At 44.6% G+C, this 21,503-nt stretch overlaps 1 protein-coding gene across 11 annotated transcripts in view; it reads right to left on the reverse strand.

The window, feature by feature from the left end:
• The window catches only part of CREBBP (CREB binding protein), a 154,894-nt gene that overhangs the window by 123,632 nt on the left and 9,759 nt on the right, over positions 1-21,503 (reverse strand). For all 11 annotated transcript variants that reach the window (XM_063655077.1, XM_063655076.1, XM_054455748.2 and 8 more), the window contains exon 2: positions 1,205-1,917. In XM_063655077.1, coding sequence (XP_063511147.1) covers positions 1,205-1,917 — 713 coding nt within the window. The remainder of the gene's footprint in view (positions 1-1,204; positions 1,918-21,503) is intronic.

The raw sequence follows: 21,503 nt of genomic DNA on the forward strand, positions 1-21,503 counted from the left end.
AACAAATCCAAAGAACAGCCCAAACTGATTTTCTGTTCTGGGATGTGCTGAATTCTACTGCCTGAAGACGTGCCTGGTGGCTGACGCTGAGAAGCCTCTGGCCGCAGAGCGTCCCCAGTGTTTGTCACTTCAGTGGGAATAGGCTGCGCTTCCTTCTCTGCGCTCCTCCCTGTCAGCCCTGGGCTTTTCCAGCTGTCTCATATCTATCCAGGCATTTGCCTTCCCCCTTCTCCAAGTTCAGTTCCTACTCTAGAAGGCAGCTGCAAGGCTGGTGGCTGCAAATCCCAGTCCAGTCCTTTCCCTAGCAGAGCTCTTGGCTGTGTGTGTGTGTGTGTGTTGGGGGGATGTGTGTGTGTGTGTTGGGGGGATGTGTGTGTGTGTGTGTGTGTGTGTGTGTGTTGGGGGGATGTGGGTGACCTTGGAACCACCTGGAAGCTGCTGCTTTTTTTTTTTTTTTTTTTTTTAAGAGAGGGTTTCGCCACATTGCCCAGGCTGGTCTCAAACTCCTAGAGTTGAGCTATCCACCCACCTCGGCCTCCCAAAGTGCTGGGATCACAGGCGTGAGTCACTGTGTCCAGTACCCATCTGGAGGCTTCTTAAAGCCCAGGCCCCACCCAGAGCTTCTGAGTCAATAAAGAAGTCTGCATTTCTAACAAGCTTCTAGGGGATGCTGCTGCTGCTGCTGGTCCAGGGGACCCCACCTGAAGAACCACTGCACTGGTGTTTCCTCTGGGACCCGAATGCCTGTGCTTCTCCCCGGCTCTGCCACCTCTCCCTTGTTAACATGGCAGAGAGTGAGTTGACAACCCTGGAACACAGCTTTCTCATTCAGTGAAATGGATACTGTACCAACACATACTTCACTGGGTGGCCATAGAGGAGCACACAGACCAGTGATCACCTCCTCAGTGGGCAGTACACAGGCAGGAAGCAACCTTTACCAGGTTCATGGACACATTAGGCCCTGTATTTTCCAACTGCCTGACCTGCAAGCTGTCCTACTTCTTTAAGAATTCTCATTTTAAAGACAGAAATGGGGCAGAGATCTTTATCCTAGAAAGAAATCTCTCTTCCAAGCATGAGTGGCACGTGGAGAGCCCAAGAGGAAAAACAGGAGTGGGCCACGTGGTCCCATTTTACGCATTACTCGGAGGGAAAGCCCGCGGTTAGGTAGGAAGTATTGAAAGTGCTTCAGTTCACTTACCTTAGCCATGCCTCCTGCCTGTGCGGTGTTCAGTCCCGCGTGACCAGTCATTTGCGGGGAAACCTGCGTTAGGGTCTCAGCCAGCACACTGCTTGTGGCGCCCTGCATGGCTGGAGTAGGGTACGGCATTCCAGCTCCCCTTCCTCTGCCAGCAGCCCCAAGAGATCCATTCATGACTTGCGCCTGCCCTTGTGAAGCCTGATTAATTAAGCTATGGCCAGAGTTACTATTGAGGAGGCCTGGGTGGGTCTGGTTAAAGTTAGCATTCATGCAGATACCAGGTCCAGTCTGTGACGTGGCAGGGCTGCTAGTCGCCAGCCCCACTTGCTTTTGTGCTTGCGGATTCAGTGCTTGGGAGGCAGGGGGGGTGGGCCCAGAGGTGCTGGCTGTCTGTTTGGGCAGGCTGGGGGCTGAAGAATCTCCCTGGCTCAGAGGGCTCTTGCCCATGGCACTGAGGCTGGCCATGTTCGCACTGTTCGGCTGCCCTTGAGCCTGGCCACCCAGGCCCTGCTGCACGGGGCTGCTGGCGCTCACATTTCCTATTCCTGGGTTGATACTAGAGCCGCTGCCTCCTCGTAGAAGCTCCGACAGTTGTTTATGTTTGGAAGCAGCATCTGGAACAAGGTTCCCACTGTTTAAAAGGCCTAATTCTCCTCCATTGGGTATCAGCTCATCAGGAAGATCATTTTCCAAGTCAAACAATGATCCAAAATCTAGAAATTAAACAGAAATGGAAATGAGAAACTAAGCAACCTTTACAGCTCTCCAACTGCCATGTTTCTATGATCTTAACCTAGTGGGGCATTCAGCACGAACATTAGCATGTCTTAAGAGTCATGTCATTAGCTGGGTGTGGTAGCGAATTCCTGTAATCCCAGCTACTCGGGAGGCTAAGGCAGGAGAATAGCTTGAACCCGGGAGGCGGAGGTTGCAGTGAGCCAAGATTGCGCTATTGCACTCCAGCCTGGGCAACAAGAGTGAAACACCGTCTCAAAAAAAAAAAAAAAAAAAGAGTAATGTCAAAATGATTTACAAGTTTGTTTGGGAAAATAAAAAAAGAAAAAATATCCTTCAAATTCTGAAGACAGAAAAGTTAAAGAGATGAGAAGGACAGCCCTACTATATTTATCATATTCTAAAACAATAATTAAATAGTGTGGTGCTGAGGGCAAACTCAGATATACAAATTAAAAGAAAACAATGGGAAGACCCCAAACTCACTGAATTATAATTTTAAAATGCTTTTAAGAACATATGTGTGGCCGGGCGTGGTGGCTCACGCCTGTAATCCCAGCACTTTGAGAGGCTGAGGCAGGCGGATCACAAGGTCAGGAGAGCGAGACCATCCTAGCCAACACGGTGAAACTGCGTCTCTAGTAAAAATACAAAAAATTACCCGGGCATGGTGGCGGGCGCCTGTAATCCCAGCTACTCGGGAGGCTTAGGCAGGAGAATGGTGTGAACCTGGGAGGCGGAGCTTGCAGTGAGCTGAGATCATGCCACTGCACTCCAGCCTGGGCAACAGAGCGAGACTCCATCTCCAAAAAAAAAAAAAAAAATGTATGTGTGTAAAAAACTAACTGGGCATTGACTTAGATGAACCGCAATTTGGGGACAGTAAAGCCAATCTTAATTACTTTTTTTTTTTTGAGACAGTCTCTCTCTCTGTCGCCCAGGCTGGATGGAGTGCAGTGGCGTGATCTCGGCTCAGTGCAAGCTCCGCCTCCCAGGTTCACGCCACTCTCCTGCCTCAGCCTCCCGAGTAGCTGGGATTATAGGCGCCCACCACCATGCCCGGCTAATTTTTTGTATTTTTAGTAGAGACGGGGTTTCACCGTGTTAGCCAGGATGGTCTCGATCTCCTGACCTCATGATCCACCCGCCTCAGCCTCCCAAAGTGCTGGGATTACAGGTGTGAGCCACTGCAACCGGCCAATTACATTATTTAAAAGTTAAAATACAAGAAATAAACTAGCTTTAACGCAAAATGAAATCAGTGATTTCTTAAAAGTGTTGAAGCTGCAGGAAATGATAATAAAGACATACACAGAAACTACAAAGAGTTGAAAATAAGAGCCTAAAAGTATTTGTAGTATATGAAAGGGGTAAATGTCAATCATACAGGAAGATGACAAGCACAGTGAGTCCCGACTATAAATGGACAAAGGACATAAGCAGGTCTTCACCCCAAAGGGAGATAAAACACTAAACAAAATAATCCGTCCTTCCTGATAAGGAAACAAATAGGAACTAAAACAACCCCTTTTTTCTGGTCCCTTTCAAAGTAACTTTTCTCTGAAGCGTGGTCTACACACGTCATCTCTACCCTCTCATTTCCCATGCACTCTAACACACAACGGCCAGGCTATTCATGTATGTGCAAAGGAAGAGGTATGTAGAAATATGTTCGTCTTAGTATTATCTGTAGCATCCAAAAAAAAAAAAAAGCACAGAAAATACCCAGAGGCAGTTTTTCCTAGCGGTTACAGACTCTAGACTGGGGCTGCCCACACTGGACTCCAGCTCTGCCTCCAGCTCCCCATTCATTAGTGATGTGACCTTCGTTGGTTACTCAGCCTTTCTTTGCCTCAGTTTCCTCATCTGGAAACTAGGGATAACAATGGCCCCTACACCTCATAATGCTGTTGTGAGGACCAAATGAATAAATAAATGTAAAACACGACTGAGAACAAATAGTGCCCATGGGTGGTAAATGCTAAGTACTGTCTATTATTATTACTGCTATCCTTAACAGGAGGTTTAATAAGCTGCTGCATAATACTTTAAAACATCAGGCCAGGCGCGGTGGCTCACGCCTGTAATCCCAGCACTTTGGGAGGCCGAGGCGGGCGGATCACGAGGTCAGGAGATTGAGACCATCCTGGCTAACACAGTGAAACCCCGTCTCTACTAAAAATATAAAAAATCAGCCAGGTGTGGTAGCGGGCGCCTGTAGTCCCACCTACTCGGGAGGCTGAGGCAGGAGAATGGCGTGAACCCGGGAGGCGGAGCTTGCAGTGAGCCGAGATCACGCCACTGCACTCCAGCCTGGGAAACAGAGTGAGACTCCATCTCAAAACAAACAAACAAACAAACAAACAAACAAAAAACACCATACATCGGCCAGGCACAGTGGCTCATGCCTGTAATCCCAGCACTTTGGGAGGCCGAGGCAGGCAGACGATCTAAGGTCAGGAGTTCAAGACCAGCCTGGCTAACATGGTGAAGCCCTATCTCTACTAAAAACACAAAAATGAGCTGGGTGTGGTGGCAGACGCCTGTAATTGCAGCTACTCAGGAGGCTGAGGCAGGAGAGTCGCTTGAACCTGGGAGGTGGAAGTTGCAGTGAACTGAGATATCGCCTAATGTCTACTCACCCAATACCCCTGGCCCCATGCTGCTGGCAACACCCACATGATCTGAGGTGGCTGCTGCCTGGGAGGTTCCTCTGAGGAACCTTCCCTGGCCACAGGAGGGAAAGTGACCAGATAAGCCCACCACCATGATCATGTTCCCCTTTGCAGGTGACACAATCTCAGCTAAGGGAATCTGAAGGTACACTGAACCAGGACCATTGTGGAAAAGGTGTTCCTTCCTCACAGTAAGGGATGCTCAGAAAGAAATCTCCCTCCTCTTCTTCACCAGATCTCGTCATGGGCAGGTGACAACCACCCTATAGCCAGGAAAGCAGACACCACTTGCACGCTAAAGATGGCTGTAGCCAAAAACACAAACACCTGGGGTGGGGAGATCAGCTCTGAACTGCTGAGTGATGCAACCCTAGAACTTCCCCACCTTCAAACTTCATGTTATGTGAGAAAATACACTTACTATCACTTAAGCCATTTTAGCTGGAGTTTAACCTCACCCTAACCCTAACAGACCCATCATGTCTATGGAAGAAGTTCAAACACCTTCTCATGGCACATGAGGCTATCTTCTCGGCCTTCCTTTACAAGACAACACCAGATGCCCCCTACTTTCCAGCCACAACACTGAGAGCTGGCACAGGCATTGGGAATCTTTCTTCTTGAATCTCTCGTTCTAAAACTCACCTCAGTTCCCACTCAGATTAAACATAGCAACTATGAAGACTTTCTTTGGGCTGCCCCTGCAGAACAGACCAGTCCCTCTTGTCAGTCTAGAAAACCATGTCTAACACACACTTGTTATCTTCCTACCTGTCTATAAGGAATGAGGTGTGATTTAGGAGTGTGTACATGCATGCAACAGTTTTTGCAGAAAAACTGAGACTGAGAGTAAGTTGCAGACAAAATAACACTGTTTTCCTAAGTACTTCAGTACGTATCTCCTAAGAACATCCTCTTACATAATCACAGTATGCATGTGCAATTCAGGAAATGTAACACTGATACAATACTGAATATATTGCCCTTACTCAAATTTTGCTGGTTGTCCCAATAATGATCTTTATCACACATCTGTCTCTTCAAAATGACATGCCCTGTAGCCATGAGATTACAAGATCCGAGATCTAACTCAGGATCATGGTGCATTTAATTGTCATGTCTTTGTCACCTTGTTTAATCGAAAAAGGATCAAAGGTTCCCTGGCCTTTGTCTTTCATAACTGACATTTTATTCTTATTTATTTATTTATTTATGAGACAGAGTCTTGCTCTGTTGCCCAGGCTAGATGGAGTGCAGTGGCACGATCTAGGCTCCCTGCAACCTTTGCCTCCCGGGTTCAAGCAATTCTCCAACCTCAGCCACAATAGCTGGGATTACAGGCGTGGGCCACCGCACCCGGTTAACGTTTGTATTTTTAGTAGAGACAGGGTTTCGCCATGTTGGCCAGGCTGGTTTCGAACTCCTGACCTCAGGTGATCCGCCCGCCTAAGCCTCCCAAAGTGCTAGGATTACAGGCGTGAGCCATTGCACCCGGTCATAACTGACATTTTTGAAGAATAGAGGCCAGTTGTTATTGTAGAAGGTCCTTCAATTTGGGGTACCTCCTCATGGTTACAGGACATGTCATTTTGAAGAGACAGGAATCTGATCCCAGATACAGCAGACAGTTCCATGAGGGCACAGGGCCTGCACCTGGTGAAATAGGTCTCAACATGCTTCTGAGAGTTCCAATCCACAGTTTTCACGCTATTATGCTATCCTAAATTTGGAGATTCACTGAGGTGTCCAGATACAAAGACTGTACAATATTTATTAAATATTTATTAAAAAGTCCTCTCTATCATAACTACTGTTTTGTTTGTTGCCCTCCAGGCTTTGTCCACCTGCACACACACATTTACTCAGTACTCCTTAATAAATATTTTTGTCCAACCCAAATGATAAACGTTTGAGGTGGTGGGTATCCTAATTACTATGATGTGCTCATTATGCATTGCATGTTACAAAATATTCTGTACCCCCTTAATATATACAATTATTACATGTCAACTACAAATAAAAGGAAAAAAGAAAATATGTACCCCCCCAAATAACAACTTTTTATTTTTTAAGTTTTAGAGATAGGGTCTTGCTCTGTTACCTCTGTGCAATGGCACAATCACAGCTCACTGTGTCCTCGAACTCCTGGACTCAACCAATTCTCCCGCTTCAGCCCCCTATAGCTAGGACCACAGGTGTGCCCCACCACAAACAGCTCACTTTTTATTTTATTTTTAATTAATGAATTAATTAAATAATTATTTTGACAAGGTCTTGCTCTGTCACCCAGGCTGGAGTGCAGTGAAGACGTAGGCTCAATGCAGCTTCCGCCTTGCACCAAAACACCCACCTAATTTTTGTACTGTTTTGTAGAGACAGGGTTTCACCATGTTTCCCAGGCTTGCCGGCTAATTAAAAAAAAATTTCTTTGTAGAGATGGGGTCTTGCTATGTTGCCCAGGCTGGTCTCAAACTCCTGGCCTCAAGAAATACTCCCACTTCAGTCTCCCAAAGCACTGGGATTACAGGCATGAGCCACTGCAGCCCAAAATAACTACTTTTAAAAATGCAGTGTTCCTTAACTGATGAGCATGAAAATGAAACTTCATCTAAACCAGGAAGTGGAGCCATTACATTAGAGATCAGCTCTCCTTCCTTTCTGTCCAGGGCGAGGATGAAGAGACCGTGTCAAGCACTGTAACCCAGAAGCAAACAAGTGCCAAATATTTTATATTTAAGTTTGGAAAAATCTGCAAAAGGCAACCTAACTGGCTATTTCGAACATCCCTAGGCACTCTTCCTAAGAGAGGGAGGCCAGGCCACAGAAGAGCAGACAAACTCAGAGAGTAGTTAGTGAAACCCAGCAGGGCTGGCCTCAGTGTAGGCCAATGGGAACAGAACACCTGGAAGCTGAGCACAGGAGTTGAAATCCTGCATCCTTAGGCAAACTGCTTCATCTCTGCATCTCCATACCCTCACCTGTAAAACGAGGGTACCAACACCCCAGAGTTAAAAAATTCACCCATCATCCTGGCACTCTCAGAGCTATCAGTTTTCATTTGTGGTTTATTCTAGTTCTTATCAAATTCACAGGCAAGTTTCAAAGTTGTAAGCGGGGCTTCTGTCCTGGGCTAGTGTTTTTGTTTTTCACTGGTCTGCTACACTCTGACCACCGTGACCACTTTTTCATCCTATTTCAGTCCAAATACATATACCAGCTGTTTGGGTGAAGGGAGAGTTAGACTAATTCTTCTTCTGTAATTCACCATATGAATATGTGTAAAGCCAAATATACGGGTGTGGCTTTTTAAAAGACAAGACAGGGCGCACACGTAGTCGTACCATCACCCTTCTGTTTACCACTGTCACATTTCCATATTCCCTAGGTGAAAAAAACTGACAAAGGGCAGTGAAGGAGGCAGGCCAGGATATTGCAACACAACACAGCTTTGCTTTCTACACACCAAAGTGTCCCAACACATGGGTTGAGCAAGAGCAATCTGTATCATCGGAAGTTCCTAAGGTTCACGATTGACAGCGATCCAGTCCCAGGTAAGCCCTCTTCTCTCTGACCGTCACCAGGGGGCCCGGGAGAATGCAAAGAAAAGGAGACTGTGGGCACCCTGCACCCAAGGCGTTTGCACCTCAAGGAGACTTCCCCAGCCGATGTCAAATAGCAAACACTGCCTGTCATCCTTCCATAGCTAGGGACAGGAATTTTCTCTTTTGGAGCTTCCTGGCTGCCAACCAGGAGGCTACCCCTTTCATTAAGCTGATGTGAGAGAAAAGAGAGGCTACACACTTCCCCATTTCTATCACACTCATACGAGGCTGGGAAGACCCAGTGAGGAATGAGGAAAATAGTAGGGACTTAGGAAGGAGAAAGTTACGGCCAAACTCAGCCAGCCTCAGGAAAGGCAAGTGTTTACCAAGCAAGGTACAGAGGACATTCACTTCTATACTAGGAAACCCAAGCCGGCAGTCTGCACGCAGAGACTGTTAGGTGGGGATCACTTCTAAACACTGAAAGACAAATGGTACCTACATCTGTTCCAGGATCCATTCTTAATAATGATGATCAGGAATCAGCATTTCACCTTAAGCAAGGAATGAACTACTAGAATCAAACACCAGGTGGGTGGCTAAATCAATCTGTGCAGCCAATAACACTTGAAAACAGTTTTATCTGAAAAAAATTTCAAAGCCATCAGCCAAAGTATCCACAAAACACACCTTTCTTCAGGTTTTCTACAGCCTCCTCTTCCATAATACCTTATTTTCTGTTTTGAATTCCACCTTGGAGCCCCAAATTATTTGTACTGACAGGACTGGTTTATCACACCTTCTCCTGGAAATAAGAACTCTTTTATGCTCCTACAGACACAATGCATTAAAATTATGCTAACAACTTCACGTTATAACGCGCGTGAGGCTGTAAACTCCCTGAAAGAAGGGATCCTGTCTTGCTTATATACTCAGTGCCTAGCATAAAATGCTCTGTATGTACTACAGAGCATTAAACCCACGTGCTGAATGAGTGCACAAATTATAGACGATACACAGTATCAACAAGCTGCTTGTCTAGTCAAAGATATAAAGCAGTTATCTTAATGTTTACTACTACTTTCTGAAAACAGAAACAATAATGAATTCTCTAGAAATATTACACTGGCTCATCTTTCTCTTTAAGACTTTTTCCTATTGCCCTCTTTACCTTTTAGGGGACCACCCAAGTATATTTCACTCTTTGGCTACAAACTCAGCATCAATGAACCCCAACCCTAGAACTGATACACAGATTAAATGGCATAATGTAGAATGAGCAACATTAGTGATAAGCATGTAAGACTTCAGATGCTGTTTTGTGATGTGTTCATACTTCTCTGCTTTCCCTCCCACACATATTTTCTCTTCCTCACCCACTCCTAATTTCTCTCTCACATCCCCATTTCCTGTGAAAAAGGTCTCCTTTCTTTAGATTTTTTTTTCATGGTTTCTTTAGATTGTCTTTTGCATTACTTTTGTAATACTGTGACTATGTATCTGGTCTTCCACCCCGTCTCTTGGCATACAACTCCTAAAATCCCTGGAATCTCCAAAACAGAAATTTTTTTTTTTTTTTTTTTGGCTCTGTCGCCTAGGCTGGAGTGCAGTGGCACGATCTTGGCTCACTGCAGCGTCTACTTCCCAGATTCAAACAATTCTCCTGCCTCAGCCTCCCAAGTAGCTGGGATTACAGGCGCATACCACCACACCCGGCTAATTTTTTGTATTTTTAGCAGAGACGGGGTTTCACCATGTTGGCCAGACTGGTCTAGCACTCCCAACTTCAGGTGATCCACCCGCCTTGGCCTCACAAACTGCTGGGATTATAGGTCTGAGCCACCACACCCAGCCAGTAATGTCTTTTCGTATGCTCACGAATTGACTGATGGCTGGCAGCTCCTAGGCTGGAAAGGAGCTGGTCACCAGGAAGACCAAGGCATGACTGACTAGAGGACTGGGACTTTCAGCCCATCCTCAATTTCCAGGGAAGGGAGAGATGCTAAATCTTAAGTTGATCACCAACGGCCAGTGGTTTAATCAATCATGCCTATGTAATGAAGCCTCCATAAAAACCCAAAAGTAGAGGGTTCAGAGAGCTTCCAGATAGCTGAACACATGGAGGTTCCTGAAGAGTGGCACACCTGGACGGGGCAAAAAAGCTACATGGCCCTCTCACATGCCTTGCCCTATCACCTGATATTCAGTGGTATCCTTCATAATATCCTTTATAATAAAAAACCAGTAAACGTTTCCTTGAGCTCTGTCAACCGCTCTAGCAAATTAATTGAACCCAAGGAGGGGCTTGTGGGAACCCCATTTATAGCCAGTCAGAAGCACAGGTAAAACAACTTGGCGCTTGCAAATGGCAGGGGGCGGGGGCAGTCTTGAGGACTGAGCCCTCAACCGTGGGATCTGACACCATGTGCCTGTCAGCTGGAGTCTGCTGCAGCACCGAGTGCCTACTCGGTGTATGTGTGTGGCTGGGGGCATCTCCACAAATCTGGTCCCAGAAGTATTCTGTGTCGACTGTTGACACTGAGTATAGGAATAAATGAGTATAGGAGAAACCTGATTTTTCCCTACATCCTCAGACTTGTACTATAGCCCTGACTACTCAAATGCTTCTATTAAATCTTTCAAAAGGTAAACATTTTTATTCACCTATTTACCTACCCTTGAAAAACTTCCAAAAGGAATTTAAGAGATGGGGTCTCTGTTGCCCAGGCTGGAGCTCAGTGGCCAATCACAAGTGTGATCATGGCTCACTGTAGCCTCAAACTCCTAAACTCCTGGACTCAGGCAGTCCTCCTGCCTCAGCCTCCCAAGTATCCAAGACTGCTGGCATGTGCCACTGTGGCTCCAAAAAGAATTTTTAATTTCTAAGTTAACACTGGACCCAGAAAGAGGTAATGCATATGTTAACTGGCTCAATTTAGCCAATCCACAATGTATAGATATTTCAAAACATCATGTTGTATATGATAAATCCATAAAATTTTTATTTGTTAATTAAAACAAAATTTGAAGGAAAAAAACTACATACAAAAAACTTGATCCAGCAAGGGCAAAGCATCCTGGAAAAGTTGACTTCTAGAGATGAGGAATCTAGAGAGTGCTGGAAGGATTCACAGTGTTATTATTATTGTGAAATGGCCCGGAGGCCACACCAGGCTCTCGGTGTGTTTACTGGTCTATTACTAACTAGACACTACGGAACGCAGGAAGTGCAGTCTGGTGTAGTGAGAAGGGCGCTCAACCAAGCCCTGGTTCAGATCACAGCTGCCACCACAGCTACTGCCTCCCTGTGTACCCCTCCTTAGCTCTAAAATGGAAGGACAGCTGGGAGCAGTGGCTCACGCCCGTAATCCCAGCACTTTGGGAGGGAGACGGGTGGGTCACTATGGTCAGGAGTTCGAAACCAGCCTAGCCAACACGGTGAAACCCTGTCTCTACTAAAAATACTGAAAATTACAAAAAATTAGCTGGGCGTGGTAGCAGGTGCCTATAACCCCAGCTACTCGGGAAGCTGAGGCAGGAGAATCACTGGGAGGTGGAGGTTGCAGTGAGCCGAGATCACGTCATTGCACTCCAGCCTGGGCAACAAGGGCAAAACTCTGTCCCAAAAAAATAAATAAATAAAGTTAAATTAAAAAAAGGACAGTAGCACCCGCTTCACAGGATTATTGAAAGAATTAAACCATACAGCATTTAGCACTGAGCCTGGCATGCAGTAAGGACTCAAAAAATATTAGTCATTATTATCACTGTCCCAATCCCATCTCCGAAGGCACCTATGAGGGCTGAACCAGCCAAAGCCTGTAAGAACCTGGCACCCCAGGGCTGGTACAGAGCAGGCGCTCAACAGCCACCACTTACCAATGGTAGTGACTTGCTAATCAACTCAACCCTGCTGATCTGTGGCAATTCTAGTAGAATTAAAGGTTACTTTGCTTTGAAAGTTCTTGGGGATTATGCAAATAAATATAATGGAACAACTCTCCATACCAAAAAAAAAAAAAGAAAGAGAAAAGCTGTTTTATTAATATTTATGCCATCGTAAGTAATTTTTATCTAGGCATTTAAACAAGTTCCCAAAAGACACCTAACTTTTTTTTTTTTTTTTTACAATGACTATTAGGAAATAATTAAAGCAACCTCCTTCTAAAATCTTCCGTAATTCAGGCTTCTTTTATGCAGACACACCAACCCCTAATTAGAACAGAATAATGAGGTTGTACTTCATTCTGAACAGTGATCTTATCTTGAGTAAGTCTTGCCCCTCCTCAGAATCACTGATCTGCTGAAGAGCCAGAGAGCTTGGGTGGCAGCCCCCTCCCTCCCCTCCCCTGCAGAAGGAAGCAAGTCACTGCTCAGGGGCCCTCACTCGGTGCAGGACCCTTTGGGTTTATTTGAGACTAGAATAGAAGTCGGCCTCCCCAGAGGACTGTACTCTAATTGAGGAAGACAGCCAATAGACACCAAGTCACAAACTTAAATTAACATGTATGTCATATTTTACAGCCAAGTGGAATAAGGTAGTGAACAAAAGTAGGAAAGGCTTCAAATAAGAGGCAAACTCTGAGCAGAGCTTTAGAGGAAAAGGACATTGACAACTCCAAAGAGGCAGGGACAGAAGACAGCAAGGCAGGCAGGCAGAGCTGGCTGCTCTGCCGTGGGGAGCTTCAACGGAAAAACTCCAAGATGGCAGGAGCCCCAGGGTAGGTACAAGTTCCATACGGTGGGAAGGGCCTCACTATGGTAGGCAGGCTTGCTCTGTCGCCCAGGCTGGAGAGCAGTGACAAAATCTCGGGTTATTAAATTTGGGTTTAATAAATCGAACTGTCTTAAAGCCCTCAACACAGCACTTACTTTTATACTAGAGCCTAGAATTTGGGTTTTCTTGTTTTCCTGTCATATGCTGTGTTTTGTATGAATGATATTTAAGTGGACATTAACAATGATCTTCCCCAAGGAGTCGATTCTTCATATACGACATTCTAGTGGGGTTCTTCCTACTGTATCAGATCCACATACCTACCAAAGTGACACCCTTCCCACTGTATAGAATTTGTACCTACCGAGGGGCTCCTGCCATCTTGAAGTTTTTCCCTTGAAGCTCCCCATGGCAGAGCAGCCAGCTTTGCCTGCCTGCCTTGCTGTCTTCCATCCCTGCCTCTTTGGAACTGCCTTTTCTGTGTCCTTTCCCTCTAAAGTTCTGCTCAGAGTTTGCCTCTTATTTGAAAGGTAAATTACAGGATAAATATTCTTCATGTCACAGAAGGGTCCATCCAGGGGGACTCTTTTACATGGAAATCTGCTTACTAAGTACATTTAACATGGAAACATCATGAACTTCAAAGTTTGAAGGAGAAATAAATCAAGCTATGGTATCAGGTTAAACTAACTGAAATAAAAATTACATAGAAACTGTAATGTAAATCAAAAGGGAAATATCTGATTTATCAAAATGCACTTAATACAATATTCAAGAACGCTACCTGGAAAAGGTAAAATCTACTTTGCATAATTGATTATAAAATTTTAGCTTTTTTATTCATTCTCAAATGCACTTCATGGCTGTACTTTGTATCAGGTATCAAAAAACATCCTGCTTCGCTGAATGATTACTATTTACGTTCCATTTAAAGAACCCAAGAAAGACAGGGCCAGGCACAGTAGCTCATGCCTGTAATTCCAGTATTTTAGGAAGCCCAGGCAGGCAGATCACCTGAGGTCAGGAGATCAAGACCAGTCTGGCCAACATGGTGAAACCTCGTCTCTATTAAAAATACAAAAATTAGCCGAGCGTGGTGGTGGGTGCCTGTAATCCTAGCTACCTGGGAGGGTGACACCAGAGAATTGCTGAACCCGGGAGGCAGAGGCTACCGTGAGCCGAGATCGCGCCACTGCACTCCAGCCTGGGCGACAGAGCAAGATTCTGTCTCAAAACAAAAACAAAAACAAAAAACCCTAGACGGTCCTTATTCAAAGTTCTTTGTCACCTGGGACCCTGAACTGTCCTGGAAATTCAGCCAGTCTATTTTTATTTGGTGCACTTAGCAGTCACAGGGAAGTGCCATTCCCAGACAGCCAAGACAACGTTAGTTTCCTCAACACGGTTTGCGTGCTGCCTCCCTCAGCCCTGAAGGGTGGGGACAAGGGTGGAATGGAAGGTGGCTGTCATAGCAGCCAACTGCCACCAGAACACAGTAATGACCCAGCAGCCCCTGCACGTTACCCCAATTATCTGGGACAGGGGAGCAAAAACGGGTTGTTTACCACCACCACAGCTGAGAGGGGCACCAGACCCCGGAGAGGTGATATAGTCAGCTGCCTGACCACCCTGCTTACAGGGAGAGGATTCTCCAGCCAAGAACAGTCCTGGATGAAGAAGAATGTGGGCGCTGAGCTAGGATCTAGCCTTTGCAGAAGCAGCCCCAGACCCCAGATTCCCAGTCACCCCAGATTCCCCAGCCATACCATAAGAACAAGCAAACGGACATCCAGAGACCAGGTCCTTTGCCCCAAATGCTGTGAGATGTAGCTGGCAGGCGGCAACAAGAAGTCAAGAAAGGGGGAAAGAGCATATTCCAGACGTGAAAGCAGACTTGGAAGTGCCAGTCCATGTACAACGCATGGAGGCATGTGGGCTATTTGAGAGCCACAAACAGAAAATGAATGCCTTAAGTCCAAAAAGTATGCCAGGACCAGGTATGGTGGCTCACGCCTATAATCCTGGCACTTTTGGAAGCCGAGGTGGGTGGACTGCTTGTGTCCAGTAGTTCAAGACCAGCCTGGGCAACACAGCAAAACCCAGTCTCTACAAAAAAAGGACAAAAATTAGCCAGGCATGGTGGCACATGCCCGTAGTCCTAGCTGCTCAGGAGGCTGAGGTGGGAGGATTGCTTGAGCCCGGGAGATGGAGGCTACAGTGAGTCAAGATCACGTCACTGCACTCCAACTTGGGTGACAGAGTGAGACCCTGACTCAAAATAATAAGGTACACCATAAAATGAGAGAATTCAGAAACAACTGAGAAGCACAACATGATGGAGAATCACAAGCTGAAGAACAACCTTAGTGTTACTCATCATAGACTATGCTGATAAAGAATATCCGTGGTTGGGCACGGTGGTTCACACCTGTAATCCCAGCACTGTGGGAGGCCGAGGCGGGCAGGTCACCTGAGGCCAGGCGTTCGAGGCCAGCCTGGCCAACATGGCAAAACCCCTCCTCTACTAAAAATACAAAAATTAGTGGGGCATGGTAGTGCATGCCTGTAATCCCAGGAGGCTGAGGCACCAGAATCACTTGAACCTGAGAGGTGGAGGCTGCAGTGAGCCAAGATCGTGCCAATGCACTCCAGCGTGGGCGACAAAGCAAGACTCTGTCTCAAAAAAAAAAAAAAAAAAAAAAAAAGAATATCTGCAACACATCTAGCAATGTATACACGGAGAATATATGTGCTGCCTTTCACATTTTAAGACTCTGCCAACACACAGGCTCTTGAAGGAAAATTTGCTATGATCAGAACTATAAATGCATATGCCTTTTAACCACTAATTCCATTTCTATGAATCTGTTCCATAGATTTGCTTGTCCGTATAACTTTACAAGGCTATTCATTAAAACACTGTTTGTGAGAAAACGAGACTGGAAATAACCTAAATGGTCCATCAGTGGGGAGAGGATTAAAGCAATTATGGCACAGCTCACATAATGGAATGGTAGGCAACTATAAGAAGACAATAAAGGTATGCAGCTATGTGTACACTACGCTACCTCAGTTAAGAAGAAAAAGGCAGGAAGGGGGAAGAGAGAACTAAGAGTCAACAGTATCTGCCTGAATACAGATAAACCCTGGAAGACAGCACTACTTCCAGTGGTTACCTGGGAGGAGCTAGGTGGAGGGAGGCTCTCTCTACAGGTTTTGTCCTCTGAGTTTTCTGAGACATGTGAATGAACTACTAGTTTAAGTAATTAAAGAAACTATTTTTTTTTTTTTTTTTTTTTTGAGATGGAGTCTTCATCTGTCACCCAGGCTGGAGTACAGTGGCGCGACCTCAGCTCACTGCAACCTCCACCTTCTGGGTTCAAGCAATTCTCCTGCCTCAGCCTCCTGAGTGGCTGGGACTACAGGTGCACGCCATCACACCCGGCTAATTTTTGTATTTTAGTAGAGACGGGGTTTCACCATGTTGGCCAGGACAGTCTCGATATCCTGACCTCATGATCCACCACTCAGCCTCCCAAAGTGCAGGGATTACAGGCGTGAGCCCACCGCGCCCAGCCAAGAAAATGATTTTTTTTTAAGGCACCCCCATTGGGGATATACCGGCCCAGGTGATTAACTTCAGCACCAGGTCAGAACACCTGGAATGGTTCCCAGTGATGCAGTTTCCAGTTAGGGTGTTTATGATTTGAGGATAAAATCTGAAATGGGTTCACTATTAGTTCAAAATATATTTAGTGTACAAATAAGCTTAAAAGGCTAGAAAAGAGAGGGCGCTTTCAAGAAGAACTTTTCAAAAGTATTTTTTTCTAAAGGGATGTGACAATCGACATGTAACATTTTGTACCCAATGCTCACATAGGGAAATCTGACATTATTTCAAAATACTCAATAATTAGTTGGCTGTCAGGTCTTGTGGCTTCTAGCAAATCAATGGAGAAACCTCTAATATAAAGATGATGTTAAAAACGGAGCTTGTGACAAAGGAAGTGATAATCAGACGCCACACTAAAACACAGTCACATTTTCCTATCTCTGGACGGCACCTCTTAGGGGTAATCTGTACTTTGTTCAAATAATTCTCATTAGAGGTCTAAAGGTTTTGCAACAAGAATTAACCAAAACTTTGCTTCTCACCATTTAACAGATTCTCTTAATCACAAATATAAAAATAAAACAATACAAAAACATATATGCCCCCAAAATGTTTTGAATTTTTTTAGTTTTTCTTTTTTCAGTATGAAAGTAAATACATTTATGGTTTTTTGCTTTGTTTAAAAAAAAAAAAAAACTCAGAAGAATATAAAATGAAAAACAGCCCCCAAAACATCCCTAGCTCAACCCCGAAAAACAATTTCTAGAGATTTCCTTCTAGACATTTCCTACATACACCGTTAGCATATCTCTTTCTACCCCTAAAAGAGATCTAATTATCATTTTTGCTCTCTATCCTTTGTTTATTGATTCTCAATCTTATCTCCCCTCCTAAGTACCCATCACTCTCCCTCAACTGGATCTGCAATGCCAGGGAACTCAGCTACTCTTCTGATGGAACTTCACTGATTTTACCCTTTCTTTTCTAAAGGATTTCTGAGTCATACTCAGTGTTTTACAATCTCTACATTAATCAACTAAATTAATGAAAAGGTCTGGAGTTAATGAGAATGTTCTTAGAAGTCCTACCAATCAAGAAACTTTATCTGCTTGGTGTTGAAGTAGGTTGCTAACCTACAGATATTTCTATTTCAACTACTAAGGTGGGTAATAAAAACCAGAAGTTTTAAGAATCTATTCCAGGAATTGAGAAACAATAAACACAACTTCTGTGTGAGCTGGCTGCATGACATGCATTTTGATGACAGTAGCAAAACCTCTAATACTCTTTGAGATGACATGGAATTAATTTTAAAAAAACTTTATTTAAGCCTAGGCAACATAGCAAGACCCTGTCTGTACAAAAATAATAAAAAATTATCTGGGCATGGTGGTGCGTGCCTGTAGTCCAAGCTACTGTGGAGGCTGAAGTGGGAGGATGGCTTGAGCCCAGGAGTTTGAGGCTACAGTGAGCTATAATCTCACCACTGCACTCCAGCCTAAGTGACAGAGCAAGACTCTCTCTCAAACAAAAAACAAGAAAACTTCAATTATTCCTATTTATATAACATAGTGAAAACATTAAAATTGTTTTGTGTTATTTATCTAAACGCAGCACCAAAACATTTTACCATTAAAAAAGAAGACTTAATTAAAAGAAAGCCTGGGCCGAGCATAGTGGCTCACATCTGTAATCCCTAAACTTTGGGAGGCTGAGGTTGAAGGACTGCTTGAGCCCAGGAGCTCAAGACCAGCCTAGGCAACATAGGAAGACCCCATATCTCTACTAAAAAAAAAAAAATTAGCCAGGCATAGTGCCATGCACCTGTCATCCTAGCTACTTGGGAGGCTGAGGTGGGATTGCTTGAGCCCAGAAGGTGGACATTGCAGTGAGCTATGATCACATAACTGCACACCAGCCTGGCGGACAGAGTGAGACCCTGTCTCAAAATAAATAAAAATAAAATTTAAAAAAATAGAAGAAATCCTGCATTTCTAATACTAACATTTCCAACAGCTCTGAAATATGTTATCAGTCTGAAAGGCACTGATAGTAGAATTAACATGTAATGGGCTACTTAGGGCAAAAAGAGTAAGAAGACACCATATTTGCCTGGCTACGCACAGTCCGTCTCTAGAATACATAAGAAACAGCTAACACTGGTTGCCTTTACGGACGGGAATGACCAGTGACCCCAGAAACAGACAGGAGGAAGGGTTTTCACCAATTACTCTGTTTTTTTGGAATTCTGAACCATATGAATATATTATCTTCTCAAAAGAACTTAAAAAAACTTTTAAAAGAAAATTGTACAAAAATTTCCTAACATCTTAAATAAGAACACTAGTTCCAGTTCTTAAGCTGCTTTTCATGAGGCCCTTTTCCTGCCAAAAACAGGGCTCAGGAGGGGAAAGCATTGTCTACTCTCTCTACAGACCTGAGCTTGGATGAAAAACACACCTTGAAAAAGCTAATCTAGACTTCTGGAAAATAAATCACAGGAGTTCCCCCAATCACTCTGGACATGGGTTTTTTAAAACTTAATTTTGTTTTATAAGCCCTAAAAAAAATAACCTGGACTCCCTGGTCTGACATTCAAGGCCCTTGGTGACGTTATCTCGCCTTCAGATGCCCAAGCTGATGCTCTACTCACCCTCAATGAGCTCTGGTGTCCTTCCTCCAACAAGCCTCCCTGACCACCCAGCCTGAGGCATCCACTTCCTTCCAGTCAGACATCGAGCTGAGTATGAAATGCTATAGGCAATGGTGGGCACCACGGGACTGCTCACCCACACCACACAACTCAGAGTTCCATGAGAACAGAAGCAGCTTCTGCCACCACTGTTATCACCACAGCCCAGCAGGGTGCCCCACACATAAAATGTGCTTCAATATTTGCTGAATAAAAGAATGAAGTGGTAGGAGTCAAGACTGGATTCCGGGCCCGACCAACCCCCGCAGGACAGAACCACACCTTCAGTCTCCACCCTCTCAGAAGCAAAACCATGAGGCCTCCTAAATTCTGGTAGCCCAGTGAACATAACCCAAAAACTGTCACAAGAGCCAGCCCTCCACCCTGCTGTGTGTGCTGTTCCCTCTGCCTGGAACAGTACTATCTGCCATCTCCTATTCACCCTCAGGTGTCAGTGCTAACGTCACAGCCCCCAGGGACTCCCAATACCCTTCAAAACAGGCTCAGTCCCTGTCTGGTGCCCCAGTCAATGCACAGTATGTCCCCTCCAAGGTCACACCTGACTGCAGTTACATGTCCAGTATCCATCACCACCCATGAGGGCAGGGATGGGACCTGTCACGTCCCCACTGGATCGCCAGGGCCTACATCACAGCATAACAAATATTTTCTAAATTAGTGAATAATTCTGAACAGTGTGACCTAAGCCGTGAGTATTTTTGAAGGAGTCTTTCATCTTTTTTTTTTGAAGTCTTGCATCTTTAAAAGATGATCGTTTTAAAGGAACTTTGTCATAAGTATCTAGGTGATACGTATCTTAAAGAGAACTCTACACAAAAAGGATAAGTAAATGTACTTAGAGTTGTGCTGTCCAATACCGTAGCGACTAACTACATGTGGCTATCTTCATTTACTTAAATCAAGTAACATTTAAAATTTAGTTTCTAAGTCACACTAATCACAATTCAAATACTCAAAAGCCACACGTGGCTCGTGGTTCCAGTACTGTGTCATATAGACACAGCATTGAGCCACCCTCCCAATAAGGACCACTGGACAGCGCTGGCTTCGAGGGCATCCGGAGAACACAGGCATCCCAAAACAAGGAAACATCTCAATTCACCCTCTTCCTCCTGGGAAAGAATCCGTTCTCCCCTCAAGTTTCAGTGACTGAGAAAGCCATCAGCGAAAGCAAAACACTTGATTCTCTCGCCATCATTCAAATGATTCCCTCAGAGACTTCTCAACAGAAGTTCAACTATGGGCAGGTGTGCTCTTCAAACAAAAACCGATTCCCACAGTAGTAGAGGAACAGCCACAATGACACACAAAACCTATCAATATGTTATGCCTTTTTGTTATTTTCAATAAAGGTGACGTACTGAATATGTAAATCAGATTTAAGTAAAGATATCCACAAATTAGGAGAAAAATTCTTTGTCCACCACGGGGTAACTTTTACTTATAAAAAAAAAATAATCACACCAAATCTAAGAGAACAGAAAAACAGTAACCTCCATTAAAAGAACTTCCTATTATAGAATCTGCAGGAGGAGAAAAGTCGCACAGTACAGCACAGAGCTGAGTCTGTTCCTTTCAAGATCTGTGTAGCTGAGCTCGAGAGGAAACTGAGTTTCACTGGTATTCCTTTCAACCAACCTGACTAAACTGAACAGTGATCCCAAGGCCATTTTCTTCCCAACTCTGTTTGCAATAAAATATTATATTTATAATTTCTCTGCATTCACTTTTCCCTTTTCTCTAAGTCCTAATCTAAAGCCCTTGTTCTGAAGCAATAACTAGAAACACAGTTCCATTTAATTAAGAGTTCAATTTTCCAATAAAGAACAGTTGAACTGCAAACACAGACGGAGTAAAATGAGTCAAATGATTATCCATTTTGTAAGATTCTCGAATCTTAGCTCTCAGTTCATTTTCTTACAAACTGGTTCCCAAACTGCACTAGAGCTGGTACTGGAAGCCAAATAGGCAGGGGCAGAAGCTTCCCATGTACTCAGTGAGAAGCGTCCTGATTCTGGGTCAGGCTACATCATCTCAGTCCTCACTGGCCCAAGAGGTAGGTGATTGCTAATATTTTCCCATACAATTAAACAATAATAACAGCTGCCTCAACCTGCTATATGCCAGGCACCCTAGTAGCCCAATGTACCAAGCTAATCAAAGTAAGCAGAAGTAGAGCCAGGCACAGTGGCTCCATCTCACACCTGTAATCCCAGCTACTCAGGAGGCTGAGGCAGGAGGATTGCTGAAGGATGGGAGTTCAAGACCAGCTTGGGCAAGCAAGATCCCACTGGAAAGAAGAAA

Source organism: Pongo pygmaeus, chromosome 18 (genome assembly GCF_028885625.2).
Source record: "Pongo pygmaeus isolate AG05252 chromosome 18, NHGRI_mPonPyg2-v2.0_pri, whole genome shotgun sequence".
Taxonomy (NCBI): Eukaryota; Metazoa; Chordata; class Mammalia; order Primates; family Hominidae; genus Pongo; species Pongo pygmaeus.